This window comes from Vulpes vulpes, chromosome X (assembly GCF_048418805.1).
Source record: "Vulpes vulpes isolate BD-2025 chromosome X, VulVul3, whole genome shotgun sequence".
Lineage (NCBI taxonomy): Eukaryota > Metazoa > Chordata > Mammalia > Carnivora > Canidae > Vulpes > Vulpes vulpes.
In genome coordinates, this window is record NC_132796.1 from 6402483 (window position 1) to 6420151 (window position 17669).

Below are 17669 nucleotides of genomic sequence, written 5' to 3' on the forward strand. Positions count from 1 at the left end.
TCTGCCCAGGCACCCGCCCCTCCCACCAGAAACACTCCTGGCCCCTCTCCTACAGCGCGGGGGCACCTGATCCAGGCCGACCTCGGAGGCATTGGTGAAGCGAGCTCCTGAAAAACACACACCGCCTTCTGCACCCCCCCCAATGCCCATGGTAGTAACAGACTTAAAAACTCATCCTTTAAAAAAAAAAAAAGAAACTCATACCTTCTGAGAAACGTGTCCTGGTTAAAAGAGGCCCAGAGAGACTTGACCATTTGACTAAAACCATTTAATACTCACGTTAAGAGAAAGTATTTTAAGTTTTTCTGGAGTTCATAAGATAAAAACCAAGTTTTTCTTGACTTTTAGTTCTTTTTTTTTTTTTTAATTTTTATTTATTTATGATAGGCACACAGTGAGAGAGAGGCAGAGACATAGGCAGAGGGAGAAGCAGGCTCCATGCACCGGGAGCCCGACATGGGATTCGATCCCGGGTCTCCAGGATCGCGCCCTGGGCCAAAGGCAGGCGCCAAACCACTGCGCCACCCAGGGATCCCTTGACTTTTAGTTCTGAGGGAAATTCCAATTCCTTCTGAAGATGCTATCTTACATAACACTGTCCTCGGAGATGACAGACAGATCCCCTCAGTGGAAGCTTGCCAGAGCCACAAAGGGCGATCAACAAACCAATTCTCCCGCACTGATGCACTGGGTAGGAGTCTTTTAAGCAAATCCAAGTCTCCCTTAAAAACCTTAACTAGTGGGACGCCCGGGTGGCTCAGCGGTTGAGCACCTGCCTTTGGCCCAGGGCATGATCCTGGGGTCCCGGGATTGAGTCCCACGTCAGGCTCCCTGCAGGGAGCCTGCTTCTCCCTCTGCCTGTGTCTCTCTCTCTCTCTGTCTCTGTCTCCCATGAAGAAAGAAATAAAAAATCTTAAAGAAAAACAAAAACAAAAACAAACCAAAAAACCTTTGTTGAAGATCAAATTCAGTTAACTTCTAGAAGTTAAGTTCCTAGTAAGTGCCCAACACCACATCAGATACTAATGGAGGTTTAAGGTGAGCCTACTGGCCTTGGAGTGAATCCTAAAGTCATAGATGCTTCAGAACATGATGAATAAGTCAATTCACCACAACAGCACAAACACAGAAGCTAACTGTGTTAACTGCTTTGAATTCTATCTCTGGGTCTTTTCTCCCCAACAGTATATTCTGCATTATGCGTAGCTCTTGGTTCCTAAAAACACCAGTATCAAAGGAGCTGGGGGGCCGGGGGAGGAGGAAGGAGACAGCCCAAGACTAAGGCAGAGCTCAATCCTAAAATTACCACATTAGAAGAGGCAGCAGCACATTGCCTGGGGTAAAATAACCAGAGTCTCCTGCAAGGGATCACTCTGCCCTGGGCTCTTTCCCTTTAGCTCAAACTAAACTGCCTTGATATTTTAGATGCAGATTAGAAATTTTCATTCTCGTGTTTTGCTTCTGAATTCCACTCCTCACAAATATTTCCCCATTCTCCCCTCAAACTACAACCACGTAAGATGGTGTGTTATTACTAGAGTTAGCACTCGTTGAATGTTAGCACTACTTAAGTACACAGCATACAGATTTATTCAATCTTATGAAAAAGGACCATCATTAGCACCCTATTAGAGGTAGACAAATACTAAGTGAGATTTGCTAGAAGGCCTTGTTGTCCGCTCACTTGGACGAGGCTAACTGAACAGTTCTGAGGCCAGCTACGCTAAGCCTTCCTTGAGGTCACTGTGACAGCTCCAGCATGGCTCGTCCATTCCTTATACTTAGCTCATATGTCACCTAGCTTCTGATAACCTTAACAAGTGCTGCTATGATTCAAAGACAGGGAGCATAATTCATTACACAATCTTAAACAAAAAAATGCTGATGATCCAAACTCTTCTTTTTCCCAACTTTAACAGAGATATCACTGACATAGCTCCCAATTCTTACATTACTAAGAATTCTTTAAATATTATAACTAATTACTCTTATTTTTCAGTTTAGGCCTTCAGTTAGCCATGAGCTGCCACCAATTTTCCGTTAAAAATCTGTAATTTAACATTGTTACAAGTGACCAATGGTCACTTATCAGGTGCAAGGGTTCAAACATCAGGTATGAATGCCAGATGGAGAATGGAATGCATAGCGATACTGGAGTATACACACTCTGGTCAAAGGTGCTTTCAGACAATCTCAATGTCATACAGTGGGAAGTGGGAGGAGCTTCAGGGCCTCAGTGGAGACACAGGAGAAGTGAGGTGGCCTCCTCCCCAAACAGCATTTGTGGAATCCACTTGCTGTTCCCAAGAAGAAAGTGCTCTGAACATGTCGTCTCTGCTTGTAAAGAACGTTCTATCTTGTTACTCCGCGTTAACAGCAACAGGTTTACTTAAGAAGCATCTTCTGAGGGGTTAGAATGTGAGTAGAAGAGAGAGGATGATATTGTTATCATAACAAGGACAGTAACTGAGATTAGATTAGAAGTAAACATCACAGGTCTGGTTACTATTCTTGCTCATTACTCACAGATTAAAATATAAATGAGCTTATGGTAAGAGTAAATTCACAATTAGAACAAATGATAAAATACACTTAATGAAAAACATATGACAGATTAATAGATATACATGAATATGTAGTGATTAAACATATGTAATAGATTGATTAAGTGGCATTCTTTAGATAAACATTATTTTGGCCTTAACTACTACTTTCTTCCTCCTTATCAGTTGAGTTAATGGGTATAAGCCCAAATAAGAACAGGAGTTTAAAAAAAAGAAATGTAGGGCAGCCCCAGTGGCGCAGCCAGCGGTTTGGCGCTGCCTGCAGCCTGGGGTGTGATCCTGGAGACCGGGGATCTAGTCCCACATCAGGCTCCCTGCATGGAGCCTGCTTCTCCCTCTGTCTGTGTCTCTGCCCCTCTCTCTCTGTGTCTATGAATAAATAAATAAAATCTTAAAAAGAAAAAAAAGAAAAAGAAATGTAAGGAAAATGTATAGGGACACCTGGGTGGCTCAGCCATTAAGTGCATCTATCTGCCTTTAGCTCAGGGTGTGATCCTGGGGTCCTGGGATCGAGTCCCACATTGGGCTCCCTACATGGAGCCTGCTTCTCCCTCAGCCTATGTCTATGCCTCTCTCTTTCTGTGTCTCTCATGAATAAATAAATAAAATCCTAAAAAAAAGATGTATAAAGACAGGTTGGGGTACTGGGAGAAAGCTTCATAAGAGCCCTGAACAGCCAAAATGCTGTGATTTAAAAGTCAACTTTTACAAAGGGAAAAGAGTCATAGACCATCCAAAGAGAAAATCAATAAGGAAACAGTGGCTTTGAATGACACACTGGACCAGGTGGAACTAAGAGATATGTTCAGAATATTCCATCCTAAAACAGTGGAATACACATTCTTTACAAATGCACATGGAACATTCTCTAGAAGAGACCATATCTTAGGCCACAGACCAAGCCTCAACAAATTTAAAAAGAACTCAAGTTGTATCATGCATCTTTTGCGACCACAACACTATGAAACTAGAAATCAACCACAAGAGAAAATCTGAAAAGAGCACAAATACATGGAGATTAAAAAACATGCTACTAAACAACGAATGGGGCAACCAAGAAATCAAAGAAAAAAATAAAAAATACATGGAAACAAACATGAAAACACATTGGTACCAAATCTTTTGGGTGTACCAAAAGTTACTCTGAAGGCAAATTTATAATAATACAGGCCTACCTCAAGAAGCAAGAAAAATCTCCAATAAACAACCTAAACTTAAACCTAAAGGAGCGGGCAGCCCTGGTGGCGCAGCGGTTTGGCGCCGCCTGCAGCCTGGGGTGTGATCCTGGGGACCCAGGATTGAGTCCCACATCAGGCTCCCTGCATGGAGCCTGCTTCTCCCTCTGCCTGTGTCTCTGCCTCTCTCTGTGTGTCTATGAATAAATAAATAAAAATATTTTTAAAAAATGAAAAATAAACCTAAAGGAGCTACCAAAAGAACAAACAAAACCCAAATTCAAAAGGAAGAAAATAACAAACATTTAGAGCAGAAATAAACAAAAATAGAAACAAACAAAAAGAACAGATCAATGAAACCAGGAGCTGGTTCTTTGAAAAGATCAACAAATAACTGATAAACTTTTAGCCTGACTCATAAAAAAAAAAAAAAAAAAAAAAGAGGGCTCAAGTAAACAAAATCAGAAATGAAAGAGGTGAAGTAACAACCAACACCACAGAAATATAAAGGTTAAAGGTTATTATTAAAAACTGTATGCCAACAAACTGAACAACCTAGAAGCAATGGACAAATTCTTAGAAACATATAACCTCCTAAAACTGAATCAGAAAGAAACAGAAAATTTAACAGACCAATTACCAATAATGAAAATGAGTCAGTAACCAATTCCCCCCCAAAAAAAGTCTAGTACTAGATTTCACAGGCAAAATCTATCTACCAAACATTTAAAGAAGAGTTAATAGCTACTCTTCTGAAGAATAACATAGAAGAGAAAGGAAAGCTTCCAAATTCATTCTCTGAGGCCAGAATTACCCTGATATGAAAACCAGATAAAGACACCACAAAAAGAAAGAACTACAGGCCAACATCTCTAAATAACATAGATACAAAAATCCTAAAAAAAAATACTAGCAAACAGAATCCAACAATATATTAGAAAAATCATTCACCATGACCAAATAGGATTTATTGCTGACATGCAAGGATGGTTCAATACTAATATCCCAAATCAATCAATGGGATATATCACTTCAACAACAACAAAAAAAAAGGATAAAAAACCATATGATCATTTCAACAGATGCAGAAAAAGCATCTGACAAAGCCAAACATCCATTCATGATAAAAGTCCTCACCAAAGTAGGTTTAGAGGGAACATACCTCAACATAATAAAGTCTATATATGAAAAACTCAGAGCTAACACCATACTCCATGGTTAAAAATTGAGAGCTTTTCCCTGAAAATCAGGAGCAAAACAAGGATGTCCACTCCCACCACTGTTACTCAAAATAATACCAGAAGTCCTAGGACACAGCAATCACATAAGAAATAAAAGGTATCCACATTAGTAAGGAAGAAGTAAAACTTTCATAATGTGCAGATACTATATGTAGAAACCCAAAAGACTCCACCAAAAAACTACTGGAACTGATAATGAGTTCAGTAAGATTGTAGGCTACAAAATCAATATACAGAAATCCATTGCATTTCTATATACTAATAATGAAGCAGCAGAAAGAGAAATTAAGAAAACAATCCCATTTACAATTACACCAAGAATAATAAAATACCTAGAAATAAGCTTAACTGAAGAGGTAAAAGACTTGTACTCCGAAAACTATAAAGCACTGATGAAAGAAATTAAAGATGACACAAACAAATGGAAAGATGCTCCATGTTCATGGATTGAAAGACCAAATATTGATAAAATGTCCTTACTACTCCATTTAAAGCAATGCCTATCAAAATACCAACAGCTTTTTTCACAGAACTAAAACAAATAATCCTAAAATTAGTATGAAACTACACAAGAATAGCCAAAGCAATCTTGAAAAAGAACAAAACTGGAGCTATCACAATCCCAGATGTCAAGATATACTAATAGTATCAAAACAGTATGATACTGGCACAAAAACAGAAACACAGATCCACAGAACTGAATAGAGAGCCCGGAAATAAACCCATTGACTATAAGGTCAATTAATCTTCGACAAAGAAGAAAAAAAATACAATGAGCAAGAGACAGTCTCTTCAACAAATGGTGCTGGGAAAACTGGACAGCAATATGTAGAAGAATGAAACTGGACCACTTTCTTATACCAAACACAAAAATAAACTCAAAATGGACTAAAGACCTAAATGTGAGACCTGAAACCATAAAAATCCGACAAGAGAGCAACAGGCAGTAATTTCTCTGACATTGGCCATAGCACCATTTTTCTTTCTTTCTTTTTTTTTAAAAGATTGTATTTATTTATTCATGAGAGACACACAGAGGCAGAGGGAGAAGTAGGCTCCCTGCTGAGAGCCTGATACAAGACTCGATCCCAGAACCCTGGGATCATGATCCAAGCCAAAGGCGCCCAGCACCATTTTTCTGGATATGTGTCAAGAGGCAAGGGAAACAAAAGCAAAAATAAACTATTGGGACTATATCAGAATAAAAACTTTCTGCAGGGCAGCCCGGGTGGCTCAGCGGTTTAGTGCCGCCTTCAGCCCAGGGTGTGATCCTGGAGACCCAGGATTGAGTCCCACATTGGGCTCCCTGCATGGGGCCTGCTTCTCCCTCTGCCTGTGTCTTTGCCTCTCTCTCGCTCTCTCTGGTCTCTCATGAATAAATGAAAAATCTTAAAAAAAAAATTTCTGCAGAGTGACAGAAACAATCAACAAAACTAAAAAACAACCCTACTGAATGAGAGAAGATATTTGCACAGGACATATCCAATAAGGAGTGAGTATCCAAAATATATAAAAAACTTATAAACCATCACCAAAACCACAAATAATCCGACTAAACAAATGGACAGAGACATAAACAGACATTTTTCCAAAGAAGACATCCAGAGGGCCAATAGACACATGAAAAGATGCTCAACATCACTCATCATCAAGGAAATGAAAATCAAAACCACAAGGAGATGCCACCTTACACTGGTCAGAGTGGCTAAAATAAAAAACACAGAAACAAGTGTTGTAAGTATATAGAAAAAAAGGAATCCGCGTGCACACTCTTGGCAGGAATGCAAACTGTGGAGCCACTCGAGAAAGCAGTATGGAAGTTCCTCAAAAACTGCGAAATAGGGACACCTGGGTGGCTCAGCAGTTGAGTGTTTGCCTTTGGCTCAGGGAGTGATGCTGGTCCCGGGATTGAGTCCCACATCGGGCTCCCTGCAAAGATCCTAATTCTCCCTCTGTCTATGTCTCTGCTTCTCGGTGTCGCTCATGAATAATAATAAAAAAAAAATCGAAACAGAATCACCATATGATCCAGTAATTCCATTACTGAATATTTACCCAAAGATTAAGAAAACACTAACTCATAAAGACATATGCACCCCTATGTTTACTGCAGCATTATTTATCATAGTCAAATTATGGAAGGAGCTCAAGTGTCCATTGACAGATGAATGGATAAGGATGTGGTGTGGGGATCCCTGGGTGGTGCAGCGGTTTGGCGCCTGCCTTTGGCCCAGGGTGCGATCCTGGAGACCCAGGATCGAATCCCACGTCAGGCTCCCGGTGTATGGAGCCTGCTTCTCCCTCTGCCTGTGTCTCTGCCTCTCTCTCTCTCTCTGTGACTATCATAAATTAAAAAAAAAAAAAAAAAAAAAAGATGTGGTGTGTATACACCCACATACACACACAACCAAATTATTCCTCAGCCATAAAAAAGAATGAAATCTTGCCATTTGCAACAACACTGATGGAGCTAGAGAGTATAGCGTCCTAAGTAAAGTGAGTCGGTCAGAGAAGGACAAATACCCTATGATTTCATTCATATGTGAAATTTAAGACACAAAACAAGCAAACAAACAAGAAACAAACCAAAAAACACTCTTAACTACAGGGAACAAACTGGTGATACCAGAGGAGAGGCTGGTGGAGGAATGGGTGCAATAGGTGATGGGGATGAAGAGTACACTTATCATGGTGAGCACTGAGTAATGAGTGGAATTGTTGAGTCCTATATTGTACACCTGACACAGAACACTGTATGTTAACTGTATTGGAGTTGTAATAAGCAAGAAAAAAAAAATAAGTAAGGGCTTCATTTGCACCTGCATGGTGAAAGGTTAAAAGTAAACTCTACGTTCTGTTTCAATATATGCACTGAAGGATCCAGATTGAGAACTCCTTAAAAGAAAGGGGAAAAAAAGCTTTTATTTACTTGTGATAGCAAGAAAGAAAACACAAGTGGGGACGAGGGGGCCCAGAGACACACTGACCACTTAAGACTTAGAGAGAATCCTGAAATTGTCCCCAGAAGGCAGTGGTGGTGACAGCCAGCCAAAAGTCTGATGTGAAGACCTTCACAAACATGCTAAAGTGTCCTCGGCAGCAAAACATTGAAGTGATTTAATTCTGAATGAAGTCCCTCTTTGCTCTTCTTAGCAAAGTCCTGCACAGGATTACTATATAAAGTCCCAGACTGGATCTAAGGACCAATTTTATTTATTTATTTTTTTTATTTTTTTTTAATTTTTTTTATTATTTATTTATGAGAGTCATACAGAGAGAGAGAGAGAGAGAGAGAGGCAGAGACATAGGCAGAGGGAGAAGCAGGCTCCATGCACCGGGAGCCCGACGTGGGATTCGATCCCGGGTCTCCAGGATCGCGCCCTGGGCCAAAGGCAGGCGCCAAACCGCTGCGCCACCCAGGGATCCCTAAGGACCAATTTTAAAAGATTCCAAGGATGACCAGATACAAACCAAAGAGCCTAACTGCCACCTCACTTGCACCTCAACCGTATACTTTTGCAGATGACAGTGGTTAAGTTTGCAAAGTTACTCTGAGCTTCAAAATTCCTCAAAAAGCCTGATATACATCACTATGGCTCTAAATCAATAGCTCCTATTATTATAGATATTCTTTCCACATCAAAAATACTGACTGTATTCCTTGTTTTTCTCCAGAAGTGTTCCTTATATGCTTTCTTTTTCCTCCAAATTTTTCTCAAACTGGCATTTCCATAGCTTATTCTATTCCTAGATTTTTTTTTTTTTTTAGAGTGATAGAGTGAACATGAGCAAGGAGAGACACAGGGAGATAGAGAGAATGAGAATCCCAAGCAGGCTCCCTGCTTACAACAGAGCCATATACAAGGCTTGACCCACAACCCCGAGATCATGACCTGAACCCAGATCAAGAGTCAGACACTCAACTGAGTGAGTCACCCAGGTGCCCCTATTCCTAGCTATTTTCTTTTGTCCAACAGACTGTGAGACCCTTGAGATCCAGGTTTGCAGGCTCTGGTCCCCACACTCCACACAGCTCCCAGCACAAGGCTTGGCAGGGTTGTGAGAGGTCACTGGTCACTATCACCAGAACCAACTATGGCTCTATCCATATAATGCACTATTATTCAGACATAAAAAGATCAAACTTCTGGGGGCACCTGGGTAGCTCAGCTTTGAGCATCTACCTTCAGCTCAGGTTGTGATCCTGGGGTCCTAGGATCGAGTCCCACATTGGGCTTCCCGCAGGGAGCCTGCTTCTCCCTCTGCCTGTGTCTCTGCCTCTCTGTTTCTCATGAATAAAATGTCAAAAAAAAAAAAAAAAAAAGATGGAAGTTCTGACTCAAGCTACAACGTGGATGAACCCTGAAACACGATGCTAAGTGAAAGAAGCCAGACAAATATTTGTCCATTTAGATGAAATCTCCAGAAGAGGCAAATCTACAGAGAAAGAAAGCAGATTAGTGATTGAGGGGAGGTAGGGATGGGAAGGCATTGAAAACAGGTACAGGGCTTGTTTTTCAGAGTGATGACAATGTTCCGGAATTAGCTGCACAACTTTGTGAATATACTAAAACCCAGTGAAGTTTAAAGTACACTTTAGGATGGGATGGCACAGCGGTTTCGCGCCTGCCTTTGGCCCAGGGTGCGATCCCGGAGACCCAGGATCAAATCCCACGTTGGGCTCCCGGTGCATGGAGCCTGCTTCTCCCTCTGCCTGTGTCTCTGCCTCTCTCTCTCTCTGTGTGTGACTATCATTAAAAAAAAAAAAAAAAAAAAGTACACTTTAGGAGGATAAATTTTATAGTATGTGAATTATGTCTCAATTTAAAAAAAAAAACAAAAACAAAAAGCATAGGAGGGAGGCAACACCTACATGTGACTAGGGCCGATCTTCTCTCCAGCTACAAGTGTGAGGCACCTCACTAGGGAATGCCAACATCCGCACCTGTGCAACTGCCCCAACACGAAGTTTGTTTTTTTTTAAGATTGTATTTACTTATTCATGAAAGACACACACACAGAGAGAGAGAGAGAGAGAGAGAGGCAGAGACACAGGCAGAGGGAGAAGCAGGCTCCATGCAGGGAGCCCCACGTGGGACTCGATCCCGGGTCTCCAGGATCACACCCTGGGCTGAAGGTGGCGCTAAACCACTGAGCCACCCGGGCTGCCCCAACAAGAGCATTTTTAAAAGATTTCCTTATTGCACTATTTTCCTGAATATACATTGACTAACCAAATGGAGTAAAGTTTCAAAGACAAACTCTTCGTCACACGACAGCACAGCTGTAGATTTTTTTTTTTTAAGATTTTATTTATTTGGGATCCCTGGGTGGCGCAGCGGTTTGGCGCCTGCCTTTGGCCCAGGGCGCGATCCTGGAGACCCGGGATCGAATCCCACGTCGGGCTCCTGGTGCATGGAGCCTGCTTCTCCCTCTGCCTATGTCTCTGCCTCTCTCTCTCTCTCTGTGTGTGTGACTATCATAAATAAATAAAAATTTTAAAAAAAGATTTTATTTATTTGACACACAGAGAGTGTGCAGAAGCAGAGGAAGGGGCGGAGGGAGAGGGAGAAGCAGGCTCCCTGCTTGGAGCCTGAAGGGGGGGGGGGGGGGCTTGATCCCAGGACTCTGGGATCATGAGCTGAGTGAAGGCAGACTCTTCACCACCTGAGCCCCTGGGCACCCCAGCAGGGCCACGAACTCCTCCCTTACGTCAGCCTTGCTGAGGGCTGGCACGAGGAAGGGGAACAGAAGGAAAGTTTGAGAGACAGCAGCCGTGAGGAATCCAGGCCCAGCTTTCTACAGGCTGCCTTTGCTTTCTTGAGAAGCCCTGTGTGGATACTTCCTACCTTGGGGGCAGATCTGCGCGACAGCGAACTGAGGGCACAAAAGCAGAGAGACACTCACTGATCTCTGTCATCGGTGGCGACCGGGGCAGGGGCACACTGGGATGGTTCTTATTGTCATTTCTAACATTTAACTTGACTTCCAAAGATGGGCCCAACCACTTGGAAACACCAGGCTGGGAACCAAGCAAAACCGAATAGATGAAGGGAAAATTCTTTGCCTCATTCCCCAGGTGGTAGCAGGCTAACAGCAACTCCACTTGGTGGTTCTCTCATCCTTGATGAATGATTTGCTAGATAGAAAGTCTAGATAGACCAGATAGAAGGCCGATAAATGCACAGTCCCTGACTTTTAGCTTTCACCAGAAAGACTGTTTTTCTTCGAGGCTTCCAATTACAACCAGACAATACTCATCTCAGGGATTTAATCCATCGATTCATCACTGTATTTTTTGGCCCCAAGAATAGACCAAGCTGGTCACCTGAAAACAAACCCCGCTTTAATGTATTCTGAATTGAAGGAATGGAAAACCAAACCAAACCAAACCAAAAAAAACTCCCTCTAAAGTCACTTGCAATTAGCCTTTGTGTATTTTCCCTGCTCTCAAATTCCAGCATTATTTCCGTACAAAGTTGTCTGGATTGTGTGGTGTTTGTCTTTGGCTTCACACATGTGTGTGGGTGTGTATGTGTGTGTGTGCATTTAGCTCAAACAACACGCTGGGGAAGCCAATGTTTGGATCCAAGCTTTCGGACCGCCTAATTATCCTGAGACGTTGGTTCCAAACTGGGTTCACTGTGCCTCCAGGGGATATTTGTTGATGTCTAGAAACAGAGCTGGTGTCACAATCAGGAAGGTGCTACGGGCACTGAGCACTGAATCTAACCACCCAGGCCGGCCCTCAGGACAAGGCATCCCCCAGCCCCAAATGCCAACAGTGCTGAGAAGGAGAAACCTGCTCAGAAGACAGACACAGTAGAGGGGGCGAGAGGCTGACAGGAGACGAGCATTGCTGCTAGTCCTGATGTCAGCAGGAGGAAACGTGGAGAAGCTTCTATGTCCCAGAACATACTCAGTCAACATTCTTCAACATTGTCTCTTCACCTGACTCCGGCTCCTTTTTAAACAACCAATGGAGGGGCGCCTGGGTGGTTCAGCGGTTGAGTGTCTGTCTTTGGCTCAGGGTGTGATCCCGGGGTCCTGGGATCGAGTCCCGCATCGGGCTCCCTGCAGGGAGCTGCTTCTCCCTCTGCCTGTGTCTCTGCCTCTCTCACTCTCTGTGTCTCCCATGCACAAATAAATTTAAAATAATCTTTAAAAAAAAAAAACCACAACCAATGGACTACCATAAAATTATAGCCACCACTTGAACAGCTAACCTTTCCTGTGCTTTGATCTGATAGCACCTTATCCAGGAAATTCAGTTTCACATGGCTAAGGAGCTGAAAATGTAGGGTTTTTAGCTAGCTCATCTTCCCACCTCAGGTTAGGCCTCCCTTCAACCAAGGTGAATGTTACTCCACGCTCCATGCACACGTCAGCTAACTGGTAGGACAAGTTAACAGTTGCTGGGCCTGGGTGGGTTAGTATTTGGCTACCAACACATTTCACTATGTACAATTTCTCCACGGATTTTCATGCAAATTTTGGAATTGAATAATTTCCTAGATGTCTAAAGGACCACATCAGGGAACCCAATTTGATGACCACAGAGCAGTCTGAAAAGCACAGGACTGGAGTCGTTAAATGAAAAGGACAGATCCGCAGAGTCAGCACCGGCGGACTGGCTTTTTACCTGCAAAGGCCCCACGTGAGCTGGGCAAACCGATCTGTACCTGGAACCGGTTTGGAGTGACCACCGATCTCCTATGCATGAAGCCACCCAGCCAAGGCGGACACCGCTTACAATCACACAAGGCTACGGTGCTCAGTAACTGACCGGCAGATGCCATGAAAATATTAAAAAGAGAGGTGGGTGACAACATGCCAGACTAGCCTCCATGTCAGCGACCGTAACTCTCATAGGTGTGATGACACCTGTCCCACACCATGTCACCTCGTTGGTTCGATAATGGCCTACCGGCATGCCCTGGGACTCTGCAATTTACCTGCCTCGGCAGACAGGGCTTACCTTCAGACAACATGCTGAGCGCCTCGTCGGAATTGTGCCCGCCGACACGCGCCACCTTGCCAGAGGGGGGACATTTGCGGGAGCCCTCTGGGGACAGGGAGTTCCGCTCGGCAGCAGAGGTGGTCACTGATTCCCACTGAATCTCCTTCCTGGGGCACTGAGAATCCAGGCTACATCCTGTCCAGCCGTAGAAGGCCAAGGACAAGAGAAATCCTTGGGCTGGATTCAGTATTCCCTGGGAGGCGGGACAAAACGACATGGGTCACTCAGTGCGATATGGTGGGAATCAGAGCACAAAGTCCACTGGGATGCCCACTGGGCTGACTTGCTGGGAAGTGACCTGGTTGCCTGGTCTGGGGCAAGACCAAGATCGGCTTCAGGGGCTGTACCTTCCAGGGTGCCTGAAATATTTCCTCGAGTTAAATTCCCTGATATTTTGAGTCTGCCTGAAAGGTCTGATACGCTGTGCCAAACTGATGTACCGGGAGTTATGCTGGTTTAATAATGATCCCAACAACGATTAGGACTAGCTAGCTAGTATTTCCAAACCTGATGGAGGTACCAAGGAACCTATTAAACTCATACATCATACTTCAGAGCAGTTCTTTTCCTTTCGACCTCTACTTTCCAAGAAAAAAATTAAAGATCAAGAGTGACCTACCATAATAAACCACGTGGTCCTGGCTGCATTTCGGACAGGTTTCAGAGAGCTTCCACTGACATCTGGTTGCAATTCAAGATAGAATAAAAGGCTTTCATTGATGATGTTCGGCAACCAACTGTCAGAAAGAAAACAACCCAGGGTAAAGAGCCGATGGGATACAATTCATTTTTAAATGCTAGGGGTCAAGGAATGTGTCTTCCAAGACCAACAAGTCCTGGGGGACGAGGAAGATCCACTTCAGCAGCAAGGAAGAACCAGTGCATCCAGAATTCAATTTAGGAGATGTAACTCCTTGTCTCAAGTCTAAAGCAGAGATCGGTAAATCTGTCCAAGGGTGAATGACACTCAACACCCCATCAGGTGTAAGGTACATCTAGCACTCTGTCAAACTACCCAAAATTCGTTTTTCATTTGAAGAGTAATGTAACATTTTGAGGGAGACCCCAACAACTCTTGCTATCTTAAGGTTTGAATTTTTGGATGTTATTGTTGGTAGACCAACGAAATTTAAAATGATGAGCTGAGTGTATTTTTAGAGGGAGATAATTTCCGTCTCTCCTAGGAGGATATCCAAACAAACCTCCTCCTATCAGGTAAGTTATTAACACCACAAAGGCACACCTTGTTTGGAAAAGTATTGATTCACCCTAGCAAAAGGTGTTCTGATTCCCATCTGTTTTGCATTGGTTACCGATCCATTTGAAAGCATCCACCTGAAACTTTGGGCAGAATGCCGGGCAATTGTGAGGCAAAGTGAGGAGAGAAAAATTGACTCTCTCTGCTTCTTGACCACACCCTGAGTCATCACACCAAAAAACATGCTCTGGCGCTTATGTCTTGTCAAATACAGGAATCCTGGGGTCAAGACTGATAGAAATGGGTAAATGTTAAAAGCTTGGTCCAGCGCTTTATTTCAGAGTTCACCTTAGCAGTGGGACTAAACACTGGGTGCACATCTGGGATGTAACAAAAGCAAACCCGAGATTTTTTGTGCCAAGGGCTTTGTATATAATCTGAGTAGATGGAAATATCTTCCCAGGACTTCATACACTGTGGACCTGCCTTCCTGTCTCATGTGTACTTCCTTAAAGGGCCCCTGGCATCCTTACAAAGATTTCCTTTCAAAGACTCTTCTCTTTGCAACTTTCAGGTCACAATCGGAAAAGCGAAATGGCAAGCTGACCGCACATCCCTTCCCAGTGGCAATTAACAAAAAATAAAATAGGGACGCCTGGGTGGCTCAGTGCCTTCAGCTCAGGGCATGATGCTGGGGTCCCGCATTGGGTTCCCTATGTGGAGCCTGCTTCTCCCTCTGCCTATGTCTCTGCCTCTCTGTCTCTCATGAATAAATAAAATCTTCAAAAATAAATAAATAAATAAATAAAATAAAAAGTAAAGTAAAATAAAAAGTAAAGTAAAGTAACGTAAAGTAAAATAAAATAAAATAGAAGGTTACCAAATAATGAAAACCAGCATTATTTTGAAAAATCGGATCTTGATTGTGGCTCCCATCCGTCTCTCGTTCTCTGTGTAAATGCCTTGTCTTCCTTTAAGTAAAGAGGCCACTGTGGAAAAAAAGGAGAAGTGCATGGAATGTTCGTTATTTACTTTTCCTGAGTGACAGGGAAGGGAGTCCATGAGGATAGAAGCCCGTAAACAAAGGCAGCAGGGCATGAGGCACAGCAAGGTGTTGCCATTCCTCCTTCCCAGCTTCCAAGCTGAGGATGCAGGTTTTCAAACTTTCACTTTCAAGTCACTGTCGACTTCCACAAGAGCTGCAAAGATAGCACAGAGACTTTCTATGGACCTGAACCCACATTCTTCCAATGTCAACCTCTTAACACACCTAGGCTCACATTTGTCACAAAGAGATTAGCAATGGCGCTTCACTATTAAGTTCCAGATTTTATTTGGATCTTACAAGTTCAAGAACTGTATTCAAAGGTTTATATTTTTTATTATACATATAATGCACACTGGGGGCACCCGCATGGCTCGGTTGGTTAAGCGTCGGCCTTCAGCTCAGGTCATGATCCTCTGCATTGGGCTCCCTGCTCCATGGGGAGTCTGCCACTCCCCCTCCTGCTTTCCCTGCTTGTGCTCACTCTGTCAAATAAATAGCGTCTTAGGGATAAAAAAAAAAAAAGATGCATTTCTTCATTGTCATCTTCTCATTCTGCACTTGAGAGATCCACGGGGCTTGAGGTTGGAGGCTTGCTCCCCATCATGCTTCCCTGAGGATGCAGTGAGGACCGGGAAGTCCCCGTCCTCAGCCTAGCGGTCTTTCCAGCACTTTCTGCTGGCTCACAACATCCTCCTTATCCAGTTCTTACCATTGCCTTTGACTCATTTCCTGTGCTCCACTTCCTGTTTCCTGCCAGACTGAGAAAAGACAGGCCAAGCACATCACAGGAGGAGCCAGGCTCTCCACAATCCAGGCCAGACTCCATCCCGCCCACCCTGCTCCTCATTCCTCTCCTTCCACTCCTCTGACCTCCACGACTTTCCAAGGGCACTCCTGGGGCTCGTTGGGCACATGCAGGGCAGACCCACAGTGAGCCCAGATGGAAACGTAAAGTCCCTCACTCCTGGAGCTATTCACCTTGGGCAAAGAACTGGTGTAGCCTATAATTACACAGGCTTGCTCACTTTATTAATTCAACCTGCTTGCTTTCTCCAAGCATACTGTACCTCTGTCTCTGGAGGATGACAAATGAGGTCGGTTGTCCCAGAGAATTCCAGAAAGGACCACACAGGGCATTACCTGAGCCCCAGGCATGGAGGCATACCCACGGCCATGCACCCAGAGTGCTTCCTTGTTTGTTGCTCACCTGCAGTCACGGTCTTCTGGAACAGGACAGGGTTGGCCACAAGGACCAGCAGCAGCGGCAAGTATGTGGTGACGTAGTGGGGAATGGCATGTTCCAGATCCCGCTCGCACCTGGGGGAGGAAAACCAAGTCATTCTCGAAAACAAGGCTTTGCCTAAAATACACAGACTTATCTGGAAGCTGAGATAAGAGGAGGAGAGTGAAAAGGGAAATGCATAAATCCACTTCTCAGTCTACCCAAAGGAAATCTGACTCAGAGCTTATGTCTGTGAAAAGGCAATAAATCACTGAAGAATAAGGAAGATCAATCATGTTTCTATTTGTCTTCTAACTGGGAGGACCTTGAAGGCATTCCACTGTGGGAGGTTTAAAAAGGTCCCTGCTGGGGAAAGGAAAGGAAAAGATAGAAACAGACAGTCTGGAATGGGGGAGTCCTCGCACTGTGTCTCTTCAAGGTGAAAAAGACACAATTCAAGTAGAGACAGAGGCGCTCACTGAAGTAGTAAGGCTTTATTTAAAAAAAAAATTTTTTTTTTAAGATTTTTTATTCATGAGAGACAGGTGGGGAGGGGGAGCCAGAGACACAGGCAGAGGGAGAAGCAGGCTCCATGCAGGGAGCCTGATGTGGGACTCGATCCTGGAACTCCAGGATCACACCCTGGGCTGAAGGCAGGCGCTAAACTGCTGAGCCACCCGGGCTGCCCCCTGAAGGGGGAAATGATAGAAAATGCAAAAAAAAAAAAAAAAAAAAAGTCAGGAAGGGAAAACACAATGCCCCCTTTGCTTGCCATCACAAGGAATGCAATATCACCTATAAATACTACTTTCCTTCTAACAGAAATTTTCATTTGCAGCTGTGAAGGCTGAAATGTGGTCTGGGAAGACTTGAGGAGAGAAACAAGTAGAAGGGCCAGGATCTCACAGAAGGACAAAAAGTGAGCAATGGGTGAGAGGGTGAGGATGGGAGCCTGATGCAGGCCCAGGAGTGGCCTTGTTAAGGTCCACGATGGCGCTCCTCACAAGCCCTGCAGCCATGGCTCCCTTATGCTCAGATGCAATCTTTCCAGGAGCCCACAGGTGAAGGCGAGTGATAAAAAAACTCCCTTCCCAATGAAGTGCATTCCACTGTAACAGCCATGGACACCGCACTTGTCCTTTTAAAGTTCCTCAGGAGAGTAACTGTATGGATGGATCTACACAGAGCTTTGCAAGTATTC

General features: G+C 43.8%; 1 protein-coding gene across 4 annotated transcripts in view; it reads right to left on the reverse strand.

Moving 5' to 3' along the window:
• Positions 1–17669, reverse strand: part of GPR143 (G protein-coupled receptor 143) — an 87348-nt gene that overhangs the window by 34737 nt on the left and 34942 nt on the right. For 3 of the 4 annotated variants that reach the window (XM_072744981.1, XM_072744983.1, XM_072744980.1), the window contains exons 5-8: positions 16454–16563; positions 15079–15187; positions 13620–13737; positions 12959–13193 (exon numbers count right to left, since the gene is read on the reverse strand). In XM_072744981.1, the coding sequence (XP_072601082.1) occupies positions 12959–13193; positions 13620–13737; positions 15079–15187; positions 16454–16563 (572 nt within the window). Of the gene's footprint in view, positions 1–2263; positions 2404–12958; positions 13194–13619; positions 13738–15078; positions 15188–16453; positions 16564–17669 lie in introns of those variants that run through there. The other variant, XM_072744982.1, reaches the window with a different exon arrangement.